Here is a 24348-nt window from a genome sequence, read left to right on the forward strand (position 1 = left end):
CGAAGCTGTATCCTGCTGCCTCATCTTAAAAAAAAAGAATTTTATACAAAGAAAGATATCTATAGCATTTTTCATTTAAAAGAGAAACAGAGATTCATTGTCGCGGGCTTACAAAAGAGCAAGAATTAATATATAGCGGGGCTTTGTTCTCCAGAGAGAGACAGCTGCATATTTCTAAAATATAGAGTCTAGATTTCTTTCCAAAGGAGGGGAAAAATACAGAAATAGCCATTTGCAAAGGAATCCGCTGCATTTTCATTTGCAAAGCAGACTCCTGACTCCACGGCTCCCTTGCCTGGCAGGAGAAGGCAATAGCTAGACTAGGTATTCCGCAGGTCTGAAGACATCCAAAATGGGCTATTCAGAAAAAGCCGCGTCGGAAATGCTCTTCCTTCTGCTGCTTTGTTCCGTCCCTCTTCTCAAAGGTAAGCGGCAGGCTTTGCGGGGAAATGGGCTGGGGTGGGTCCCAAAACGGAACGGGCTCGTTGCATTTTGCTTTCGGAATGGAGAGTGTTTTGTGCTAAAGGGGGAAAGGGGTGATGGCAAATACCGCCCCCCCCCAACCCGGGTGTCAGAGGCAGGTGGGGATGTTGTTTCAGGCGTCGGAGCAGAATTTCCGAACGCGCCTTTTAAATATATGAAATATAAAGGGGAACATTTGTCTTGCTAGCATGGGGACGCGTGCAGATTAATACAGATTGGGCAAGGAGAGAGGGCAGAATAAGGGTGTCGGGGTTGGAAGGGCTTGCAGATGATGTCTTGAAGATGAGGGGATGGGAAATGCTGGTGCACAGAGGCAAGAGGTTGGATGCCTCAAAGCAGAAAGGGGGTGCCCCTTTCCGAGGATGTGTGGCAGGGTGGAGAGATCGGAGGGGTTGCATACACCAATTTGAGGTGCTCTGGGAGGAAAGCTGGTGAGTGGTTTACAAGACCCCAGAAGTGGAGTAGAGGGGGGGAGGGTAGCTTTAATATTAGTTTTTTATATATTCCTATTCAACACTGTAAAGGGAAATCGATTGGAAAAGAATAGAGTGTTGATGAAGCAAGGGTGTGACATTGTCGCAGAATATTGCCCAGAGAAGCAGAAGTTAGGGGCTGAGCGACCCTATATGGAAGGGAGATTATTAATATTACTACATACGGGGTGGGGGTGGGGGGGTGGACGGGTAGTGATGAATTTTGCAACATGGAGGTCACAGAATTGAGGTACGGAGAACTGTTCATGGGTGCCACGCAGAAGTAGAGCTGGTGGAAATGTAGGTGATTGCAAAGGAAAACAGATTTAGGAGTCCCCAATCAGTTCAATGCAGCGTAGACTTCCAACCGAATAGAATTGTCTCTTAATAAACCAAGGTGGTGTTTTGGTAGGAGATCAGGAAAAGGGGTGCCCAGCTGTAAGTGTTGGAGGGTCACAATAATTGTGCAGTAATTGGGGGGGAAGATAGAATGCAAGGTTACGAAGGAAGAGAGAGCTGTCAAATAAATGAGTTTCATATGTGTGCAGGTTTGCAAAGGTACTTGGTGGTGTGGTATGATGGGGTGGGAGAAACCTTTACGATGACAAAAGGGTGGACGTAGTTGGGGTGCTGACTTGGGGGTTTCAGGAGGCTGCAAGGTCAAGACCTGTGGGAGCAAAGAAGGAGGCCATGGGGCGGTAGAGATACTGAGGGGCAGAATGATGGAGGACTGTGTCGAAGGCTGGGCCTAGGATAAAATGAAGCTGGGGAGGGGGTCACAATGGAGAAGCATTGCTGCAGGAACTAATGAATCGAGAGGGAGAGTTTTTTCCAGTGGAAGATGGGAGATTTTCCTGAGATTCTAGTTCACTGTGTTCCCCTATCCCAATCGGAGACTGAAGGCGTTGTTGATTTAGGGAAAAGTAAGAAACATACCACATGCACACACACACACACGTGCACTCAGGGTCCCAAGGACGTGCGGAATGTGTGCTGTGAGATCACAGCAATGTCTTCCACAAGAGAGTCTCCTTTGCCATTTATCTGCTGCTCTGCCCCACCTCAGAGATGGCTTTTTAAAAAATTTTGGGCAGCTGGCAGGTTGAGCTTGTGGGCGTGAGGGTGGGCATGTTCAAAGGTGGGTTAGACAAGGCTTTCAAATTCCGTGGGGTAGAAATTTTTCCATTTTGTATGGAGTGGCGGTGATGTTGGTGGTGAATGGCTGGGCCCACAAGGCCTACGAGGCAGCTGGCCTTCTTAATGGAGCGAGTTCAGAGCAATTAATGGCTCGCCAGCAGCTGCCAAGATCTCACACGCTGGCAGTTGCCTGCGGCGGCCACGGCTGTCACTGCCGAACTTGTCACATCAAGGCTGCGAGAGTGATGTGCGGAGCTCGTCCTCCAAGACCCTCCAGCCCCTGATGTGCAGACTCCCCTCTTGTCCCACCCCAGAGCTGTCTCTTAGTGGCTGCCAACACCCCTCAGCCCGGACCCTGCATCCTAGCCGCAGGCATTTTCCCCACGCCCTCCCCCCATGCACATCTCTCCCCATTTCCAAGACTAAGCTTAATGTGTAAAATACGGAGCTAAATGACGCAGCCTTCTGCAGTAAAACAAGGGAGGAGGGAGCTGGCATTCACAAGATCACTTAACACATATTACAACTGCCCTTAAGGTGTTTTAAACCTTCCTTTTTACCCACAGGATCCTATAACACAAAGCTGTTGCTTCTTTATCACACTGAAACTACCCAGCTTACGGACAGATGGATTTAACACAAATTAGTTAACATGCTTTAGCCTTCCATTTTTGTAGTGCTGCTCGCCTATATTTCCAATGAATTGTTATTTTCTTATCACTCTTTAACTGCCAAGGTGGTTAAAGTCAAAATGGGTGGATTTGTTCTTAGTAAAAGGGTTTAATTTAGTAAGTGGAGTGGTGGTGATTTGATTGCACGTTAACAACTGTGAAAACATTTCAGGTTAATTTAACACAGAGGCAAAAACTCAAGTTCATCGTAGGGACATACATTGAATGAATGGGGAAAATGCACCTTTGACACCTTTAGCTGTGACTCTAAACACAAATGTGATGAATGCTATCCTTCTAAGGAAAGGGCCCATTGAACTAAATGTGTTAATTATTGCTTGCTAAAAAGGAACAAGCATATAAACACCTTTTCCGGTTTAATTAACCTGGTGAGCTGGGAGGTTGAAATGGAGGGGGGAAGTTCCAGGTCAAAATATTTCACATTTTCAGGTGCCAGCATCCCATTTTTAGAGTCTCGCCTTACAGAGCTGGGAAAATATTTTACGTTGCGTGGTGCCACTCTCAAATGTAGATGTCTGTACATCCAGATGATTGAGGTTTTTATCCAGGAGGGGTGAGAAGAAGGCAGCCAGATGTTAAAAAGAAGTGATTTTGAAAAAGAGGCAAATGTTGTGTATGCATTTTACATTGCTGCAGAAGCCAAACCTCAGAGATGGAATATTGTACTTGGTGCCTAGGCAGGAACTGTTTGGTTTTATATTACCATAGATGAGTGCCAGTGGCGATTCCTTCCTGTTTCACCCACCATGCATATTCGATGATGTCTGACCCACTGCTCTTCTTCCTTCGATGTCCAAAGCATAATTGGGGTGGAGGTTGTATGGCGGACCTCAGTATTGTTGCCCTCAGGTCTGTTCTGGCTTAGAGTTGCCAACCTCCAGGTGGGGCCTAAAGATCTCCCATAATTACAGTTGATCTCCAAACTCAGACATCAGTTTCCCCTGGAGGAAATGGCTGCTTTGGAAGGTGGACTGTATGGCATTTGGGGAGAAAAATGGGATATAAATATCTAAATAAATCAATAAAATATTGTGACTATTCACATTCAGAGATGCCATGTGGTATAATTCCTAGTGGTATGTGGAAGTACTGTTGTTAGTACAGTATTGATATTCAGTGTGACATTACAAGTCTGTACCCTGTGAAACTTGAGGTGTTTTTTGCTCGGGACCTGGCAACCATACAGAAACATACCCTGAAGCCCAGGTCTACAAGTAGACCAGGGGTAAGGGATATAGGGAGGATGTAGGGTTGCCAACCTTCAGGTGGAGCCTGGAGATCTCCTGGAATTATAGCTGATCTCCAGATGACAGAGATCACCTTCCCTAGAAAATGGCCGCTTTGGAGGGTGGACTCTATGGCATGAAGACCCACTGAGGGTCCTTCCCTCCTAAAACTCTGCCTTTCCCAGGCTCCATCCCCAGGAATTTCACAACCTGGAGTTGGCAACTCTAGCAGTAAGATGCGAGATCTGGGTTGGGCGGGGTGGTAGTGATTTTATTATTTCTTTATTTATTACGTTTACCATTTTTCTGAGTGGAATGGGGTTGATGAACATTCATTAAACTTTTCCCCCTACAGGCCTGCCCCTCTGGGAAAATGATGATGTGGTCCCGGCCACCCCCTCCCCTCAGCTGGAGGCCTTGTCTTCAGAGGCCATGGCTGGACCCAAGGAGGAGGAACTGGGGGTCTCAGCTGAGGTGAGGGGATCCTCGCCCCCAAATCCTGAAGGCCTCTCGGAGCTGCTGCAGGGGGCATTGCTGAGGAAGGAGTTTCTGGGGGATGAGCTGATGGAGGAGCCCATCCCTGGTGAGAGAAAGAGAAGCACCCAGGGAAAATGAATCGGGTGGGATGTGGTGTGGGGGGCATGTGGTGGTGCTTTCTGTGGGAGCAGTTGAGCTGAAGTAGGGTAACAGCTGAGAGAATGGCTGTCAGTCACTGGCTGGAGGATCATTGGAAAGAAGGGTACATTACTGACTGGAAAAATATTTCTAATATTTATATTAAACATTTCCAGCTTTTATATATGGCAGAAAAACCATGTATATTAAATGTTTAATATAAATATATTAATATAATACATTTATATTAAATGTTTCCAACTTATATATATGGCAGAAAAGCGCTCAAGTGGAAGGAACTTTGGGCATTTGTGGGAGTGGGCTGCAGCCATAGGATGGCTTTTCTGTACCTTCCTAATCCCTCCCTTCCTTTCTCTACTTCTCTTCCCACCACCGTAATATCTCAGGAGGTAGCCCTTCCACTCAGCCCCCATTCCATCCTCCCATCCAGCACCTGGACGGTGGGATGGTCCCTGAGACCTCTGAAGCCACAGCTACCGGCCCTTCCCCTCTGACCACTGCAGCACCTCCCACTGGATTTCTTCTCACGACCCCACCGGCCTCCACAGCTGCTGCTCCCCCTCGCCTCCCACCTCCACCGGATGAGGCCGGTTCTGCCAGCCAGCACATTTCTGCCACCACAACAGCCTTCATCCCTGAGGGCGATGAGGAGACCACAACTACCCTGATCACCACAACGACCATCACTACAGTGCACACACCGGGTGAGTGGGAAGGGTGAAGTGGGCTGGGAAGATTCCAGAAGTGGTGGGTGGAGATACGCGTGAGAGGGCCTTACCTTTATGGGGCTAAGTGACTTCAGTGTTAATTCCTGTGTTTCCCTCAGTACTCTGCAACAACAATATTACCGATGTGGAAGGCTATGTTGAGTCTCCAGATTATGCTGGTGCCACTTTCTATGGAGGCTTGGATTGTACCTACACTATCTCTGTTTACATGGGGTATGGAATAGAAGTACAGGTAAGCTGTGAGAGGACAGAAGTGAGTGATCTGAAGTTGAGGAAGGTGGATTTTCTGATTTTTTTTGTAAAGGTGAAAAAAACATTTGCTAGAGGTAGCATAATAGCTACGCCTTTCTCTGTCACTCTTGTGTTTTATACTCCAGACCAAAAAAAAAAAAAAGCTTAAACACTGAGAACTGGTTCTAGCTTTGGATTGTTGTGGAAGCTCATATATTTTATCTTAATGTAGGGTGCCTGAACATGGCTATCTCTGAAACTCCCATGCTGTCTCCAGAAAAATACATTTTATTTTATTGCTTGTCCCACAGAGAGTTTTTGGTACTCTGGTATTTTCTAATATTACCCATTCTACAGGCAAATAATTGCTCCTGTTTTACAGAAAATGTTTACTATTAACTTTCGGTTCTCGAAAATTAGGCAATGTTTAGGATTAGGTATTGGGGGTAGGAGGCAGGAAGATGAGTGAAGGTGGATATTTTTTAAAAGCAATTTCTTACAACTGAACAGGAACAGAAATAAAATTGTGTGTTCATCCATCCATCGGTTTCTTTCTCGGCTTGCCGCTCTCCGTTTTCCAATCCCAGGTGCAGAGTTTGAATCTGTCCAAGGAAGACTCTCTCACCGTGGAGGGCCTCGGACTAGAGAAGCCTGTGGTCCTAGCCAACGAGTCCCTCATGGTCGAGGGACAAGTGATTCGGAGTCCCACCAACCAAGTTTTGATTCACTTTCAGAGCTATCACACCACCACCCCTGGAGTCTTCAAATTCCACTATCAGGGTAAGGAATGGCTCTTTCCCCTTTAAATATGGAGTGCAGCAGTTTCTCCACACAGCTTTTTACCACTCTGAGGAGAAAAGAATAGGTTGGAGAATATTGTTCTTCCCATGGCAACTTGCAGTTTTGAAATGACCCGTTGGGGCCAGATTAGGGCCATTTCCACACTACTCACCTTCATCCAGAACGCTACACAACGTCGTGAAAAAAACCGCAGGAGATAGCGTCTTCTCATGTGAGTTTTGCGCGACATCGCACAAAACTCACTTGAGAAGACGCTATCTTCTGCGTTTTTTTCATGACGTTGCGCAGCGTTCTGGATTAAGGTGAGCAGTGTGGAAACGGCCCAGGAGTTTACAGGGCACTAAGCAGTTCCCAATGGATAGTGACCCTTAAGTGGAGACATGGCAACTTCGCTGTCTAAACCCCTGTCATGCGTAAGGCAGGTACAACTGAGAGTCTCTCTACACAAAATATCTTACCCGGGGATGCTCAAGTGACTTAACTTTCTGTGTGGTCTTATATTCAAGTGTACTCTGTCTCCCTAGTGGTGCATGTGTATCCACAGTGGGAGAACAAGTGCAAGATCTTTCATTTGATCCTACTCATGTAAGAGGTCTTGAGTACAGAGGATCTAAGAGGCTGATTTTTAGTGGAAAATGAGCATGCAGGTAAGTTTATCCCTGCAGTCCTCAGTAAGGACACCCACATTTCAGGGAACCTCTCAGGGATTTGTGAGAGAACAAGAGAATCTTTTATTTGGTTGGAGGGTTTTTTCTTTTTTTACGGTTTCCAGCCTTCGTGCTTAAGGAAATACACTTCAAAATATATTGGTAGAAAACCATAAGGTGTTCAAAGCAAGGAGGCCAGAATATAGACAGAAAGAGGACACTTTGGTTTGCTTCCTAATGCATATACTGAAATTTCTGAGACCAACTCAAGATCAATCATAACCATTTCAGAACAAAAATGGAAAATATATATTTATTTTATTCAATTTACATTCCGTTCTCTGTGCAAGCTGTAGTACATCAGTTACTATCTGCTTTTTGCCTTCTTGATCTAAAGCAATATAAAAATTCTGCCTTTATTTTGGCAAGTAAATAATCAGGCAGGTTCTTAATTTTTTTTTGTACCTTGGCCAGACAAACAAAATTCTCCTTTACTCTTTCCTCGATCCTAGCTTTCCTACTTAGCTGTGGCTTCCCCAGCCGGCCAGAGAATGGTGATGTCATGGTAACCGACCTCCACCCTGGTGGTTCTGCCACTTTTAAGTGTGAGTCGGGCTTCCACCTGCGAGGAGAGGAGACGCTTATCTGCCTCAATGTCAGCCGTCCTCGCTGGAGTGGCACCAGCCCCACATGTGTGGGTGAGTGAGAGGTCACGAGCAGTGGGTCTATGTTGGCCTCACCAAAAAATATCAGCAGAGAAGGAATGGAAGAACTTCGGCCATGTGGGGAACAGGTTAAAGCATTACACAAGAAGTGCAGCTTCTTTCACTCTTGGGGCTTTATTTGTATCTCATCTTTCAGCTAAAATTTGGCTCACAGAAAAGCTTCTGGAAATCTGGTTCTAATAAAAAAGACAAGAAAAGTTCAGTACAATACAGCGTATGAAGACTGAAGTGTGGTGTATTGGTTAGAGCATCAGATTAGAATTTGGGAGACCTGGGCTGTTTGCCATAAAGCTTGCTGGGTAACCTTGGGCCAGTCACTCTGTCTAAACCTAACCTACTGCAGGGTTGTTGTGAGGAAGAAATGGAGAAAGGAGAACCATGTGCCTCACCCATAGAGTAAGAGGGTGAGAACAATGTAAGACATAAATTTCCACCTTCTGTTCTTTGGGAAACTCTTTTCTGAATCAGCCCTGAACTCCAGAGGGCAACATCAAATGTAGAACTGAAAGTGTTGCATAGTGGTCAGAGTGTCAGGCTAGGATCTGGGAGGACCAGGTTCAAATCGCTACTCTGCCACAGAAGTACGCTTGGTGACCTTGGGCCGTCAAGTCCTCTCAGCCTATCTACCTCACAGTGTTGTTATAAGCATAAAATGAGGGAGAGGAGAAAGATGCGAGCTACTTTGAGTTCTCATTGGGGGAAAAGGCATAACATAAATAAAGAAAATAAGTAAACAAAGGAATAAGATATTGGCTCATGTATTGGTTTTATGTCAACTTAAATTCACCATTTCTGATTTGGCACTATTAATGATTTACCTCACAAAATTGTCAGGATGAATAGAAAAAAGACTAGAATACAACTGCAATATTAAACACACCACAGATTAATTCATATTAACAACTACCCTTCCACTCTCTTCTCCATCCTTCAGCTTCCTGTGGAGGGACAGTTCACAACGCTACTCGTGGGCGTATTGTGGCTCCTGAGGCACCGGGCGGGCCTCATGGTCGGAACCTGACCTGTCGTTGGCTGGTGGAGGCACCTGAGGGACAGCGTCTTCACCTACACTTTGAGCGAGTGGCCTTGGATGAGGATAATGACAAGTGAGAGGGCCCCGGGGTAAAAGTGGGTGTGAAAGTGGAGGGGCAGAGAAGAGAAGGCTGAAGCCATGGATAGGGAAATGACAGGGAATGGAACAGAAGTTGTAGATGAAGAATGGAGCAAGAGGGGAGAGAGAAGAGGGACAGTTGTGGAGGGGAGGTCTGAGGTGGGGATAGAGGGAAATGAGTTGGGTTGGGGGGGAACCTGTGGAAATAGGAGGGGATAAGCAGAAGCCAGGGAAGGAAGATAGTGAGTAATGGGAAGGGAGAGATTGATGAAAGCTGCGTGGAAAGGAGAAGGCCAAGGTGTAAGGCTGCCCTCAGAACATGGGACTGGTGGTGTTGTGGGGTGTGTGATGTGGAGGGAACAGCCTCCATCAACTGGGGCCTTTCGCCTTCCCCACCAGACTGATGATCCGCAGCGGGAGCAGCACATTCTCCCCTATCACCTACGACTCTGACATGGATGATGTCCCAGAACGGGGATTGCTGAGTGATGCCCAGTCTCTTATTGTGGAGCTGACCAGCGAGGGCCCCGCAACACCCCTCATCCTCAGCTTGCGCTATGAAGGTGAGAATGTAGCTCCCTCTGGCCCAGGCCCTCAAGCATGCTGGAGGCAAGCAACAACACCTCTTTTTTTCCTCAGCCTATTCTAATGATGGCCGTTTCTGCTTTATGATTCTGGATAGCTCATTTGGTCCAGCAAATGGAAAAACGTACCATTTGCAAGTGCATATTTAATACTGTAGAAATGACTCAGGTTTTTTTTGTGGGGGGAGGGGTTCCAAAATATTTAACCTGGCATTTAGTGGGCATGTTTAATCTTATAAATAGAGTGAATGTGCTAACTCTGTTAATCATTGCATTATATTAGGATTTTGGAGAAGGGTGATCATTACAGCAAGATTCCTGGAATTGAAAGGCTATTTTATTAAATGCAGTTTTGCTTTATCATTTTAGGTTCAAGAAATTATCTATACCGTATTAGGTTTGTGGTAGCAAAGCTTTTGATGCTGGTTAGCTGAGTTGGCACTTCATCTTAGAATGCTCAGTTGGTAAAGAAACTTAAGACACTTTGCAGTCCAGCCTCTGTGAGGGAAGGCAATGCTGTCAGTTTGTCCAGAGTTAAAGCCTCCCAAGAGCTCTGAATTGGCCAAGGCCAGGGGACACCCTAAAGTCCTGGTTGTCCCCTCCAGAGACACAGATAAGAACCCTACATGCAACAATGGTCCTTTATTTTATAACTTCTTGGGGAAGGCTAACAAATTGCAATTTCTCCCCACTAGGGTTGCCATCTCTGAGTTGGGAAATTCCTGGTGAGTTAGGGGTGGACCCTAGGGAGGGCAGGTTTTAGGCAGGGAAGGGACCTCAGCGGGTTATAATGCCAAACATTCCACCCTCCAAAGCAGCCATTTTCTCCAGAGGAACTGATCTACATGGCCTGGAGATCAGCTGTAATTCCAGGAGACCACCAGTCCCTACCTGGAGGTTGGCAACCCTTCCCCCTACCTATAGCAGCCCCCCCCCACACCCTCTTTCAGGGCAACATGGTACAGTCCCAACCCAAGCTCCTGAACCCTGTGACCTGCAGCGCCTGTCCCAATGGAGCTGTTAGTCAGGGTTGGGTATTCTAGTGGACACAAGCCCCCTCCCCCCCCCCAACTTTAGTTTCTGCTGCCAAGGAGAAAGTGGAGCAGAGGCAAAGGCAGGAGGTGAAGGCATGTGTGTTTTCAGCAGGAGTGCTAGTGGGACACTGAGTTGCTACCTCTGGACGGGGGAATTCTGGCATTTGTGCCTTCTGCTGTCATTGCGTCGGGTTAGGGAGGCAGCAAGGACTCAGGAGCCACGGTGGCAGGGATGCTGCTGCAGTAGAATCTCACACATTGCTCAGACCTTACCAGCTAATTCTCAGGGTGCAGGCAGGCTTCTAGTCTCCAATAGGTGTTTTGCTGCCCCCATCTACTGGTCGAGGGTGATATTGCAGTGGAAGGGGTTGCCAGATGATGTTACTGCACCTGGAAGAAGCTTTTCCTGACTCCCTAGCTCCCCCTCCTGGCAGCTTTCGATGAAGACCGATGCTATGAGCCGTTCCTGGCACATGGAAATTTCAGCACATCAGACCCATTGTATCGCGTGGGGACCGTGGTCGAGTTTGCTTGCAGTGCTGGATACATGCTTGAACAAGGGCCATCTGCCATTGAGTGCGTTGATTCAAGAGACCCTCGCTGGAATGAAAGTGAGCCTACCTGCAAAGGTAATCAGTCCCAGCTTCCAGCCAGTAGGAAGAGTTACATAGCAATATGATCCAGAGGAGTTAGCCGTGTGTAGTAGCAAAATAGTCAAGAGTCCAGTAGCACCTTTAAGACTAACCAACTTTATTGTAGCATAAACTTTTGAGAGCCACAGCTCTTCGTCAGATGCAATATGATTAATTTCTGTGAGGCTGCTTATACTATTTGTGGGGATGACACTGTACTTTTCTTTACCAAAGCAAAGGGTACTAGGTTTGTTCCCTGCAGGTTGTCTTGGAATTGTTTGAAAGTGGCTTGCTACATCCAAGTCACAGGGAGGTGGACTAGAGTTTTGTTTTTTAAAAATATAGAAATAGATTAAATAGAGAAGAAAAGGTAAAGTCTCTAGACAAGAAGAAAGTGAAGCTCTAAAAATGAGTAGAGAAAGTTATCAAAGGTGATGTTCTCAACAAGAACTGGGTAGGACAATGCTAAGCCTGGCTCTTGGGATTTTGGCTTTCCAGCTTGAAGCTGTAGAAAGTTCCATAGGTCATTTTGCACAGGCCATAAAGGAAATAATAATACCCTTCAGCCAGAGCTTTTTTTCAGGGGGAACGGAGTTCCGGAACCTCTTGAAAATGGTCACATGGCTGGTGGCCCCGCCCCCTGATCTCCAGACAGAGGGGAGTTTAGATTGCCCTCCGCACCGCCGAGCGGTGCGGAGGGCAATCTAAACTCCCCTCTGTCTGGAGATCAGGGGGCGGGGCCACCAGCCATGTGACCATTTTCTCTGACGGCAACCCACTGAGTTCCACCACCTCTTTTCCCAGAAAAAAAGCCCTGCCTTCAGCTATATTTGATCAGTGGTTTTGCTGCAGTACACTCTCCTGGAAGCAGCCCTTTGAATGGGTCTTCCAAGGAAACGGTTTCAGACTGAAGATGGGATATATGTTTTACTTTAAGCCAGCATAGTCATCATAGTTAGTTGGTATTAGGGTTTTATAATCAATTGGTTAGGAGGGTTGCCAGCCTAGTGCTGGCACCTTACTTGAGATTGCAGGGTATGGGGACCTGCCTGATCGGTATCATGCTGACGCTGCAGCTTGACTTCGGGTGCAAACTGCAAATGACATCATTCTGCCAGCATGATACTCTAGAATTCTCCAAAAAGTCACTGGTTTAAGCATAGAATTTTGGGCAAATCCTAGAGTTCCAGGCCAAAACAACAAGATACTTCTTGGCAGAACTGAAAGTGATGTTGTAGCATCAGCGCAACACCGTTCCTTCCCATTTATTCCCCATTCCCCTGTCAGGCAGCGGTGGGGGCAGTAGGCCCAGAGCAGGAGGCCATAGTGGGAGATCTGGCAGCCCTAGCTAGTATCCACGCTTAGAACCTTGTTTATCCTTAGGAACATGGAAGCAAAGTCATTACTGATTTGAAACTACATTATGGTTTATAGAGCAGGGGCTCCTTCCCCTCAGCTTCCTGCTGACTGTTATCTTTTCCTCCAGCATTGTGCGGGGGGGAGCTCTCTGAGCCCACAGGAGTCGTCCTTTCGCCTGACTGGCCTCAGTCCTACGGGAAAGGTCAAGACTGCGTTTGGGGCATCCGGGTGCAGGAGGAGAAGAGGGTACTGCTGGACATCGAGATGTAGGTACCACCTGGCCGCCACCATGTCCACCACCACCTCTTTTGTTGGGGAGAATACTTATGACTCAGGCATCGACATCCCATCATGTCCTCATGGTCTTCCGAAACCACCATCCATCATTAGATTGATTGTAGAAGTAATCCATCTCATCCATTAAGTATGGTAAGGCCCTTCTGTGGTTACTGGAGGCATCTCATCCCACAAATAGGATACTTTTTGTAGCTCGGGTGATAACCTGATTTAAACCAACGTGTATGGCAGGTTTCCTAAGAAGAGGCTTCTAAATGGTGTTTTTATGTGTGTTAAGTTATTGATGGTGAAAGGCATTAAACCAGTAAGGTATGCTTCTTATGCTGGTTAGTGGGTGCTTGGCTCCAGTATGGGGCTTTCGAGGACTTGGAAAAAACATGGCCCCAACCCCAAAGACTGAACACATGAAGTTGCCTTATATTGTGAGAACACTGGTCTATCTGGGTAGTGTTGTCTGCTCTGACTGGCAGCCATTTGCAAGGGTCTTGTTTTAAGGTCTTTTGCATCACCCACTACTTGAGCTTTTTAAATTGGAGGTGCCAGGGATTGAACCTGGGACCTTCTGCATGTAAAGCTGCTTTTTTACCACTCAGCCACTGGTAGGATTACAATAATGGGAGAGGATGCGACTTCATTAAAAAGTGGCGGGAGGGATACAGCATTGATTAACTGATTTTATCCAGCCTTTTCCCTCCTCTCCCCAGTCTAGAGACCCAAGCTTCTGAAAAATCACCAAATAAATCCATTCTGAAAATGAACAGTGCCGGTCTTTTGAATGCACCATCCGATTGATTAAAATACAGTGAAAAATTATTTTATAAAAGAGAAGAGCCGTCTGCATGAACCCAGCTCTGCTGATTCTTGGAACTGTGGCAGCCTCCCAGATTCCTGGAACGTGTTTACAAACCCTCTCACTGAAACGGCCATTAGTGCGTTAAACAGACTTCTTTTAAAAACACTTTCTTTACCAGTCCAAGAAAACCTGTGACATTCTCTTCCTCTGTCTCCGTCGATACATTTATTCATTGATTATCACACCCACTCATTAACTGGATGAGTGAAATATTAGAGGATATATGGGGCCTTATCCTGCTCCAATGCTTTTCTTGTTTCCCTTTTAATTGTAGTTTCCAATTGTGTGTCCTTCCCGCCCCCTAATTCTCCCTGCAGCCTCAACATCCGCAAGTCAGACGTGCTGACCATCTTCGATGGGGGAGACCTAACAGCTCGGATTCTTGGCCAGTACTTGGGGCCTCATCCCCGCTTCAGCCTTTATTCTTCAGGCCCAGCTGTCACCCTTCAGTTTCAATCTGATCCTGGGGACCCACTGTTTGGGCTCAGTCAGGGATTCCTGGTGCGATACAAGGGTATGAGAAAGAGACTCATAGTGGTGGGTGGGAGGTGGGAGAGACTTCGGTGAAACCACTCATCTTTCTGACACATGCTGTGAAAATAGCCCATGATGCCCACCCAAAAGAAGGATGAGGCCAAATGAATAGAGGACGTTTGGGATCAAAGATTGTGGAGTTCAATGTGATCTGCTTGTCCAGGATTTTCCACTCAGAGGGGAAGGATAATGAGCAGGTTCTGAGAAGGGAAAGGGAGTAGAAAAGGAAGGGAAAGTCAAGGTGTTATTCACACTCAGTTGACCAATGACAAACTTCAGAAATTGAGTATCCTACTACTGCCACCAGTTCTATTGCCATGACAGCCTGAAGTGCAACATACAGCTTCTTTATACAATGCACATTCCAAGGTTGTTATCTTTTTAGACTATTATTACCCTGAGGTGCAATCCCTGCCTACAGCAACAAGGAATTCTAGGCTGTTGAAGCCACACTCCATTTCTCTCTGCATTATGGGGACTTCATTCACCAAGAGAATCCCAAGTGTTGTTTTTACTTGGTCCCTTGCCCTGGGACTTTCCTTGAGTGACTAAACCTAGCAGAGGATGAATTGAAGACAGGGATTGTTACCCAGGATAACCACTTGTGTCAACAAGGCAGAACTCCCAACATATAATGGACACGTGCAGGTGAAAAGTAGAGCAAGGAAAATCATAAGTTGGGTGAAAGGGGGTGAGGGAAGGTTGTCTCTGATCCTTTCCTCTTTTCCCTGCTGTGGCAGAGGTTCCACGGAATGACACTTGCCCTGACCTGCCCGAAGTGGAGTTTGGCTGGCGCACTGCTTCTCATGCCGCCGTCATCCGAGGCACAGTTGTGACTTACCAGTGCGAGCCTGGCTATGACATAGTGGGATCTGACATCCTCACCTGCCAGTGGGATCTGTCGTGGAGCAACAGCCCTCCTACTTGCCAGAAGAGTAAGTTCTCCCCCCTCTGACACCAGCATGGCTGTTATTCATAAAATCATAGAGCTGGAAGGGACCCCAAGGGTCATTAGTCCAACCCCTGCCCAAAGCAGGACGTTTACAACTACTCCCCCCTAAGTGACCCCTGCTGAATGTCCCGAGGAAGGCAGAAAACTTGCAGGATCCCTGGCCAGTCTGGCCTGGAGGAAAATTACTTCCTGACCCCAGAGTGGTGATCAGCATTACCCTGGGCCCATAAGCAAGGGCCACAAGAGCCGAGCACTGGCTCATCCCTTCACGTATTCCCTCCCCTGATCCGTGTACATTCATATTAAGTCAGAGAATCATCATAGCTGTCAGATGGCCATCTAGCCTCTGCTTCAAAGAGTGCCAGTCTCTGTTTTGCTTCTCACCTGCAGAATTCAAAATATCACAGCAGGGAGTAGAGTAAGAGAATGGTGGGGAAGCCGAGATCTGCTGGAAGGAAAGTAGTGAGGGCCATTTTGGGGCAATGGGGGAGGGGAGAAAGGGGGGCAAACGGGGGAGGATTCATGAAGAGCAACATAGCCCGCTTGCTGGAGGACTTACAATCCTACTTAGCTTCTATGTTTTCCATAGAGAAAGCCTTTGCAGCCTTCTCTCCAAACACTAAAGGCCCAGAGCTTGTTTGGCTTAGCAGTGAGAATTGAGAGACTCTTGGGCACCTCTGAGCAGCAGATCCATGTTGCACACAGTAATGGAAAGAAAAACAGCACCCGTATTATATGCGGCGTGATCCTGTCGACCAGGAGCAAGAGAGATACAACACAGTGCATCCTTCTTGGGCTCATTTGACCTCCTGTCTGTTCTTTCCCCTTCCCCAGTTGTGAACTGTGCAGACCCAGGAGAGATCAGCAATGGCAAACGCAGCGTCTCAGACCGACGTTTCTCCATCGGCTCCCATGTCCAATATTTCTGTCATGAGGGCTATATAGTAGAAGGGAGCAGCACGCTGACCTGCTACAACCGGGACACGGGCACCCCCAAGTGGAGCGACCGAGTGCCCAAGTGTGTCTGTGAGTAAAAAGGGATGGTAAGGGAGGGCCACGAGGAGTTTGTGGGCACCTCAGGGTTGTAAAACCTGTGGCAACTCATGGCAGGACTGTAACATGCCGCAGTTCTTTGCTTCCCGCTCTCCCACCCCCTCATCCCAAACTTCCTGAGCTGAGTAACATTCCTTGCGTTTCTGTTTCCTTCCTTCACCTTACAAGTATGTGACGTGGCTTGTGTGCTTAAATCCAGGATCAAGATGGCATCCTCTCAAATAATTGCCTCCTTCCAATTTGCAAGAGCAATAGGAGCCTCTTGTGGAAAAGTAGGCTGAAAACAGGAACACCTGAAAATTACAAGCCTCTCACCTATAGTTATCCTCTTCCCTACCTCCAGTTGAAAATAAAAACCTCCCATAGCTTATGAGGCTGCAGATTCTGATAAGAGAGAGGTGTGTGCCCATCTTTACCTTGGACGTGTTCCTTTAAATCTCTTGATGTCACGGGAGAGATGTGAACATTTCTGGAAATTCTGAAGCCAGAGGGAAAAATGTGGGAGGAGGGAATTGAAAATATATGTATTCCTTACCTTCCTATCAAATCTAACCCTCTTTTACTGATTGAACAACATAAAATGCATCACTAATAATTCAATTTGTATATACAATTTTACTAGTTGGCATATTTATGGAATTCAAAAGTATAAATATATCTTTGTTTTGTCAGAAAAGTTGTATGTTAACAGGAGTTGCAATCAACTGCACCGTATGCCACCATAGCACATGTATCTTTATTTTTTGCCAGCAGAGAGGTAGGAAAAAATAAGAGTTGGAGGTAAAAAATAAATTCTGTAGTAAACAAAAGAAAGGATGTTATTTGGACAGAAACTCTCTCATCGAGTCACAATAGATAGGACTATCAGCATGGTTGGTTATTAAGCTCAATCTTATAATATTGAGAATATGGAACTCTTTAATAATATGTTTTATAATTCGTTTAATAATAATTGTTGTATTTATGTTCAAACAAAAAAAACTTTTAAAAGTTGCATAGGTCTACAGTATAAGAGTTCTTTTTCAGCATTCCCAATTTTCTAATTTTTCCATTGGAAAAATTCCTCAGCTCTTTGCTAAGTGGTTGGGCTGCAAATCAGAACTCTGCTGGTTTGAACTCCATTACTGCTGTGAGCTCAGTAGGTGGCCTTGGATAAGCCAGTCTCTGTTCTCCAGTTGTATTTTGGGGATAATAATAACACTGGTGTTGTTCACTACTCTGAGTTAACCTGTCTAGAAGAGTGATGTATAAGCACAGTTGTTACTGTTGTTGTTGTTATTGCAGCATTCCATTCATTTTAAAAGAGCAGATATTTCATAAGATTTTTTTTTCAGTGCTCCTCTACATTTCTCAATTTTTCCATGGGAAAAATTGAAAAAAATCCTCATGGAAAAGATGGGAGGAAATCCCCCCCACCATTTTTCAGGCCCCCCCTCCCAAGTTTCTTCCCTATGGTATAGAAGGCAGCAGTAGCTTCTCCCATCACTCTCTTCTCAACCTTCCCTCTTCTGGGCACATAACACCTCTAGGTCATGTTGGCACAGCAGGTCAGAGAGAACAAGGCACAGAAAAAGATTGCCGGAGGAGTCACTGCTTCCTTTGCTACACCCACATCGGGGGCTGTAAAAGGATATGCTCAGACCAAAAGCTGGCCACCCTAACATAGGGGAATTTTCCATCAAGGGTCCCATGCCAGCTGCCATTCTGAGTCAGAGCTGAAAGCCTCTTGTCTCCTTTGCAGTGAAGTACGAACCCTGCCTGAACCCTGGCGTCCCAGATAACGGGTACCAAACACTGTACAAGCATCATTACCAGGCAGGTGAATCCCTGCGCTTCTTCTGCTATGAGGGCTTCGAGCTTATCGGTGAAGTCACAATTACCTGCATACCCGGACATCCATCCCAGTGGACCAGCCAGCCGCCACTGTGCAAAGGTAGCGTGTCTGCAGCTCCCCTCCCCACCCACCTCATCCCACCCTCCTCTGCTGTGCTTGCCTCTTTTATCATTCTCTAAACTCCCCCTTGGTCTCTTTTCCCCCATCAGTGGCCTATGAGGAGTTTCTGAACGACCGGAAACTGGAAGGTGAGGATGGCGGATGGACGTGGGATGGGGAGTTTGGGAGAGGGGGGCAACAGAGCGGGGGGATCCCTCTGCTTCCAAGTGTGGCCAAGATGTCACTCACACGTTCCCCACTCTCATTCATATTTTTTGGCAGTTACCCAAACAACAGACCCTTCCCACCAGATGGAAGGTGGCAACATCGCCTTGGCGATCTTCCTCCCCATCATTCTTGCTATCCTCCTGATTGGTGGCATCTATGTCTACTACACCAAGTGAGTGTCATCTGCAGAGGGGGAGGAGGCGGAGCTTGAGTCTTTGACGGGTCGCCGTATTGGCTAATGAGCATTGGACAGAGGTGGTGACATTACAAGTTTAGGGTCCCTTACGAAGGCAGAAGGTCCATGGCTTGTTTTTAAAGAAGAGGAATTGGGTGTATTGTCGAAGGAATTGGGTGCTTTTTAAAAATTATTATTGTTGTTGTTGTTGCTGTAATATTTATATCCTGCCCTCCCCGCAGGTGGGCTCAGGGTGGGTCACAACAGATTTGCAGTCTGCCTCAAAATCACAAGGTTAACCTTAACATTTAGGCCCAATTCCAGATATGGAGGCAGGCTACAGTTATTCTGTGGCGAAGGAAATGCATTCTGGACATGCTCAGAGGCACTCTTTATTTCTTTGCTATGGCATGGAGAATAGGTTCCATTGTGGAGCTAGGATTGCTGTATTGTATGCCCATGGAAGTTCAGGACCTTTAACTTGCTGCCATTGGTGCCCAGGAACCCTTTGGGAGCCAGGCTGCCTCTTTCGTTTTTTTAAAGCTTCTGTTGCTGTTTCTCCAGTCCTTTTACTTAAAGAGGTAAAGGGAAAAGCAGGAAGGCAATATTCTTACCTACCGAGTCACTCACAGAGAACTAACACTATTCCTGCCTTCCAGGGTTCAAGCCAGTGAATGCAGCTGCATTATAATGGCCGACAAGCCTCATATTTTAAATTAACACGGCCTTCGTATTTAATACAACATTACTTCAGTAGGCTGTTGGTAGAATCTGGCTGTTCTGCAGTGATTCCTACTAGTTACTCCAAAATTTCTGGCTAAAAATCTGTCCCTGTCTCTCCATGCTGGGAAAAGAAGCTTCACCTGTTGATTTCTACCTTTTGCACAGCTCCTGAAGGGATGGCAGAGGCGACAGCAGAGGAAGAGCTGCTAGACCAAAAGAGATTGAGTGGGATGGGACAGGCATTCCTTTACTTTTAGTTAATTAAAATTTTACACAAACATCATCATACAAAATATAAATGGCATTTTTGTGGTAACAAACACCTCCACAACACTGTAATTATTACATGCCTTTCTCAGTTAATAAGAAATTAATTCCGATTACCACAGAAGCTTACAAAAATAACATATTAACCGTGAATTTAATTTCTATTGGTTTTTCTGATTTCATCAATTCTCTTCATGGGACTGACAGTTTCCCCTTCTTTATTCGCCCACAACGTTGAGCGTTTTACCCTCTCTAATAATACGGTCCTAAGCAGGACTGAAGAAGCGCAGCATAGAAATTTCCTAAATAAATAAATATTGGGGAGGGAAAGGGTGGAAACTTGGCAACACTATTTGTTGTATTGTCGAAGGCTTTCACGGCCGGAGAACGATGGTGGTTGTGGGTTTTCCGGGCTGTATTGCCGTGGTCTTGGCATTGTAGTTCCTGACGTTTCGCCAGCAGCTGTGGCTGGCATCTTCAAGATGCCAGCCACAGCTGCTGGCGAAACGTCAGCAACTACAATGCCAAGACCATGGCAATACAGCCTGGAAAACCCACAACCACCAACTGTTTGTTGTCTTGGGATGAGAAGACTGCACAATTAGAATGAGTGAAGACAGATACTGGTGGTCTTAAAATACAGTGAAGGATCTTCAAGAGGGTTTTCTAGCCCTTCTGGAAATTCACAAAAGATTGTTTTGATCAACGTCCTGTTTTTCCCCACCTGCAGATTCCAGGGCAAATCTCTCTTTGGCTTCTCCTTCTCCAGTTCCCATAGCTACAGCCCCATCACTGTGGAGTCAGACTTTAACAACCCTCTCTACGAGGCTGGGGTGAGTAGCAAATTACAGTCGTGTTGTCTTCCCCATCACCCTATGAAATATGGCTGTTTTTAAAGAATACCAGAAAGATTTTAAGAAGGCTGCATGCCTTGTTGAAAAATTACGCTATATCAAAGGCGCTGTTCATAACTGCATCCATGGACCTCGGGGCAGGAGAGGGACTTTTATCTTGGTCTCCCAAGTTGTACCCTGACCTGAATGGCCAGGTGATCTTGATCTCGTCAGATCTCAGAAGATAAGCAGGTTAGTAATTGGATGGGAGACCTCCAACAAACACCAGTATTGCATAGGCAGGCAATGGCAAACTACCTCTGTCTCCTGCCATGAAAACCCCACCAGGGGTCGCCATAAGTCAGCTATGACTTGAGGGCACTCTCCACCGCCACTCCCATGTCTTAGTCCAGCACTACACCACTCCAGTTCTACATCTAACATGGCTATCCTTGTGTATTTTGTTAATTAAAATAGTGGGTTGGATCCAACCAGCTATTCCTCTGATGAAAATAGGAGGGGAATCCCTTTGGACACTCAAAAAGGCTATGGGGGGATCATGGGACCTGCATGGACCAAAGCTGTGTGGGATGGGGGCTGCAGAATTGGGCAAGACGGAGAAAGCTGGCTGGATCTTACCCAGTGCCTGGGATGAAGGGGGTGGGTGGGAGACATCCAAATGATGAAATTTGTTGATCCTTGATAACTTGTTCGTTTCCCCTTCTGCCTTCCCTCTACTGTACACCTGCAGGACACCAGAGAATATGAAGTTTCCATCTAGAAGATGTCAAAGAATCTGCATTCTTTCCCCATCCTGAGCGAGTTTGAGGACAGCGACTGAGAACAATTTCTGTTTAGGAGGGAATAGTGGAAAGTGGTTTGGGGGGAGGGCTGGAAGGGAGAAAGGAGGTTGCTGGACCTCTCCTCTCTACCCCAGACATACAGCTTTCTCCTTTCCTCCCTATGTTGCCACTTCTCTCCCTGCTTTGGACGATGTCCACATTCCCTCCCCCTGTAAATACTCTTTCAATGTGCCAAACATGTTCACACACACACTTTTTCTGCTTTATCTGTTTATTTAACTTATTTATTAACTCACTTCTCCTCCTCCCTTCCCTCAGTTTTGTATTTCCTTAGTGGCTGAGGAAGAAGGTAAGGGAGGGAGTGTGGTACCTCATCTCTTTCTTCCTTGCTTTGCCCCACCCTGTCTCCCCTCTCCACTCCTTTTCTAGGGAGGTGGGTATCACTTCTAGGTGCTGCCATTTAAATATATATATATATATATCTTTATAAAGAATGTTGTACAATAACATAACTGAAAACCAGCATAAGTGGTGTGTAGGAGAGATCCTACCATAAAAAGTGAACGTGAACAAGATCTTAAAGCAGATAAGTCCCCCAAAGGAAAAAAAACAACAGGTAAGAGACCTACAAACAGGCAGATGCTATGATGAAGAAACCAGCTTCATTCCCCAGTCAAAAACACTCTACAAGTAAAAAAGCCCCATTGATTTCAGTAGAAACTTTTCTGTTCAGGTACAAAATTGCAAAATAGCATGCTAGATCCTCGAATAAAAAGCCAACATTGTTAATTTAAGAGTAGAGCAGGGTTAGAATTCGCACAGCTGCTAGGGTTGACGATAGGCTAGGAGAAAAGATGTCCTGTCCCTTTCAATGAGGTTTAATGCATGAAATGGGCAGTGGAAGCTTTTCATGGCATTGAGGCAAACATCAACTGGTAAATAGCCTGTATTTTTTCTCCAGGCAGGTAGTAAACCTAGTAACTGCTATCTGAATATGCCATAAATAATCTGGATTTACAAAGTTCCCGCACAATAAATCTATTGTTATGTTGTCCTGCGTGAAAGAAGCTGGCATGCATAACTATTAAGAGTTTTACAGAGATATTAAGATAGAATAACAGGAGCCAATCTCTGCTATAATGGATCACCATACTGTAGGGCTCCTGCAAAATTCTTTAAAAAATACAAGGCACCATAGTAGTACCTGTGCAGCCCAATGCCATTGCATTCAATAGGAGTTACTCCCACGTAAATGTGCATAGGATTGCAGCACTGCTTACCAAGGGCTTTCTGATTACACTCCTGTCACTCTTCCTCCTCTGACTTTCTGGTTCTCCTCCCATCTCTTCCAAAAGCAAGAAAATGTCAAGAAGTCCTTATACAATGTAGGTATTGCAAAAAGAGAATTCACCCTCAACAGATAACCCCCGTCAGCAGGACCAGCCTGGCCCTTGGGCTACGGCGAGGTTTCTTGTCTTGAGCAGCAAATTATTGCTTGTTCATTTTCCTATGTTTTTACCAGTATTGGGGCGACAAATAGATTTTCTCTCTCGAGCACTGAGATGTCATAGGGTGCTCTCTGCCTTTAAATAAGAAAACACACCTTAGCATTCTAAAATAAGGCCCCTCTTAAAGAGCGCTGGGACCTGGCGGGCAAGATTCCTAAACAAATTCTTTCTGGTGGTCCCTAGAAATTAGGACCTATTCCACTGGGAAGGTCTTCTGCAGGTTGCCCTGCTCTTAAGCAGCTGCCATGAAGCTGCCATTGGAGAATTTTCCAATTAGCTTCCTAAGCATTTGATGTTGGTTCTGAGCAGGGCTTTTTTTCTGGGGAAAGAGGTGGTGGAACTCAGTGGGTTGCCCTCGGAGAAAATGGTCACATGGCCGGTGGCCCTGCCCCCTGATCTCCAGACAGAGGGGAGTTTAGATTGCCCTCAGTGGCGCCGAGGGCAATCTAAACTCTCTGTCTGGAGATCAGGGGGCAGGGCCACCGGCCATGTGACCATTTTCAAGAGGTTCCGGAACTCTGTTCCACCGCGTTCCAGCTGAAAAAAAGCCCTGGTTCTGAGCAACCTGTAAGAAATCCCTCCCCCCACCCCAGTCTTGTCAAAATGCAGGATTGAAACCTAATCCTGAACAAGCGTATCCATCAAAGAACGAAACGGAGGGGGCTGTTTTGTTATCAAGGATGTCCCTTTAATAATAAAACACGGAAAGCGATGATTAGGATATGCAGGCAAAATGGCTGAAGTGCAGGCATTAGGTAATTCTTTTTTGCCTTTTAAAAATCATAACTCATTGAAAGTCACTAATAATTTCACACAGGCTTTTAAGAACAAATGAGCCATTGACTTACTTATTTGTGACTCTTAAGGACAACCCCCCCACCACCTGTGTATTTCCCCATATATTTAGTAGGCTTACAAAAAGAAAAATTGGTGGCCTTGTGCTCTCCATTTCTCATAGTATTCTCATAGTATCCCTTTAATTTAAAAAAAATTCCTTATAGGACTTACGCTATTTTGTTTGGGAAATTACATTAATTTGGAGGCAGGTTTTCTTTTAAAGGGGATATCTCTGCCATATCCTGTTACCAGGAAAATAAATGTGCACTTAAGTATTTTATGGATTAAATAAAGAAGGGCATTTACTCTTTCAGGGTACGAATGCCGAAGGAGAGATTTCAATGACAACTCCATGTAAGCAGCAACATTAGAAGGCCTGTCCCTGTTACTTGGCATCCCCTTTAAGAACCTTTGGTAGGGCAGGGCCATTTTTCAAGGTTCTCCCATTTAAGCCCGTTTTGTTTTTTAAGTGGACTGTGGGACCCAATAGTGCCAAAAGAACCTATAAGAAATCAAGGGTTGAAAAAGACTTCCATTTCATCCCTTTAATATAGCCTCCCCAAGCATATGAGAGACCCTGATGGGTGGGACTACTTTGAGGAAAAGAAATCATACAAGGGTCTCTTTCCCACCTCTCATCACTTGCTGATGGTTGATCCGCCCCTTCCCCAAGGTTATTCTCTTGCATTTTGGAAAAAGGCAAAAAGGATTACTCTCCTCACCCCCGATGGACTGTTCTGTCTCCCTGTTAGTCCTATTCATGCTGGGGAAAGAGCTGGTGAGGGGTATTCCTGAGGGAGATGGAGTTTTCTGCGGGATGCTCCCCCTCGCAACCTCTCATACCCCTAATTTT

The 24348-nt window shown here is 46.0% G+C and overlaps 1 protein-coding gene across 1 annotated transcript; it reads left to right on the forward strand.

Moving 5' to 3' along the window:
- The first annotated feature begins 346 nt into the window (after positions 1–346).
- On the forward strand, positions 347–23011 carry SEZ6L2 (seizure related 6 homolog like 2). Its single transcript, XM_054993146.1, has 18 exons — positions 347–425; positions 4367–4594; positions 5034–5351; positions 5474–5607; positions 6194–6386; positions 7567–7752; positions 8714–8885; positions 9290–9453; positions 10943–11137; positions 12627–12765; positions 13967–14163; positions 14924–15118; positions 15970–16161; positions 17930–18121; positions 18232–18270; positions 18404–18521; positions 20245–20347; positions 21099–23011. Exons 1-18 carry the CDS (start codon positions 353–355, stop codon positions 21126–21128), a joined length of 2868 nt encoding a protein of 955 aa, XP_054849121.1. The 5' UTR covers positions 347–352; the 3' UTR covers positions 21129–23011.
- The last annotated feature ends 1337 nt before the right edge of the window (positions 23012–24348 follow it).

This window comes from Eublepharis macularius, chromosome 12 (assembly GCF_028583425.1).
Source record: "Eublepharis macularius isolate TG4126 chromosome 12, MPM_Emac_v1.0, whole genome shotgun sequence".
NCBI lineage: Eukaryota > Metazoa > Chordata > Lepidosauria > Squamata > Eublepharidae > Eublepharis > Eublepharis macularius.

Excerpts from the sequence above, each read along its gene's own strand:
- SEZ6L2 (XM_054993146.1), top strand. The coding sequence starts at position 353 with ATGGGCTATTCAGAAAAAGCCGCGTCGGAAATGCTCTTCCTTCTGCTG. Across the intron at positions 426-4,366 it reads TTCCGTCCCTCTTCTCAAAG|GCCTGCCCCTCTGGGAAAAT; the intron begins GTAAGCGGCAGG and ends TTCCCCCTACAG. Across the intron at positions 6,387-7,566 it reads CTTCAAATTCCACTATCAGG|CTTTCCTACTTAGCTGTGGC; the intron begins GTAAGGAATGGC and ends CCTCGATCCTAG.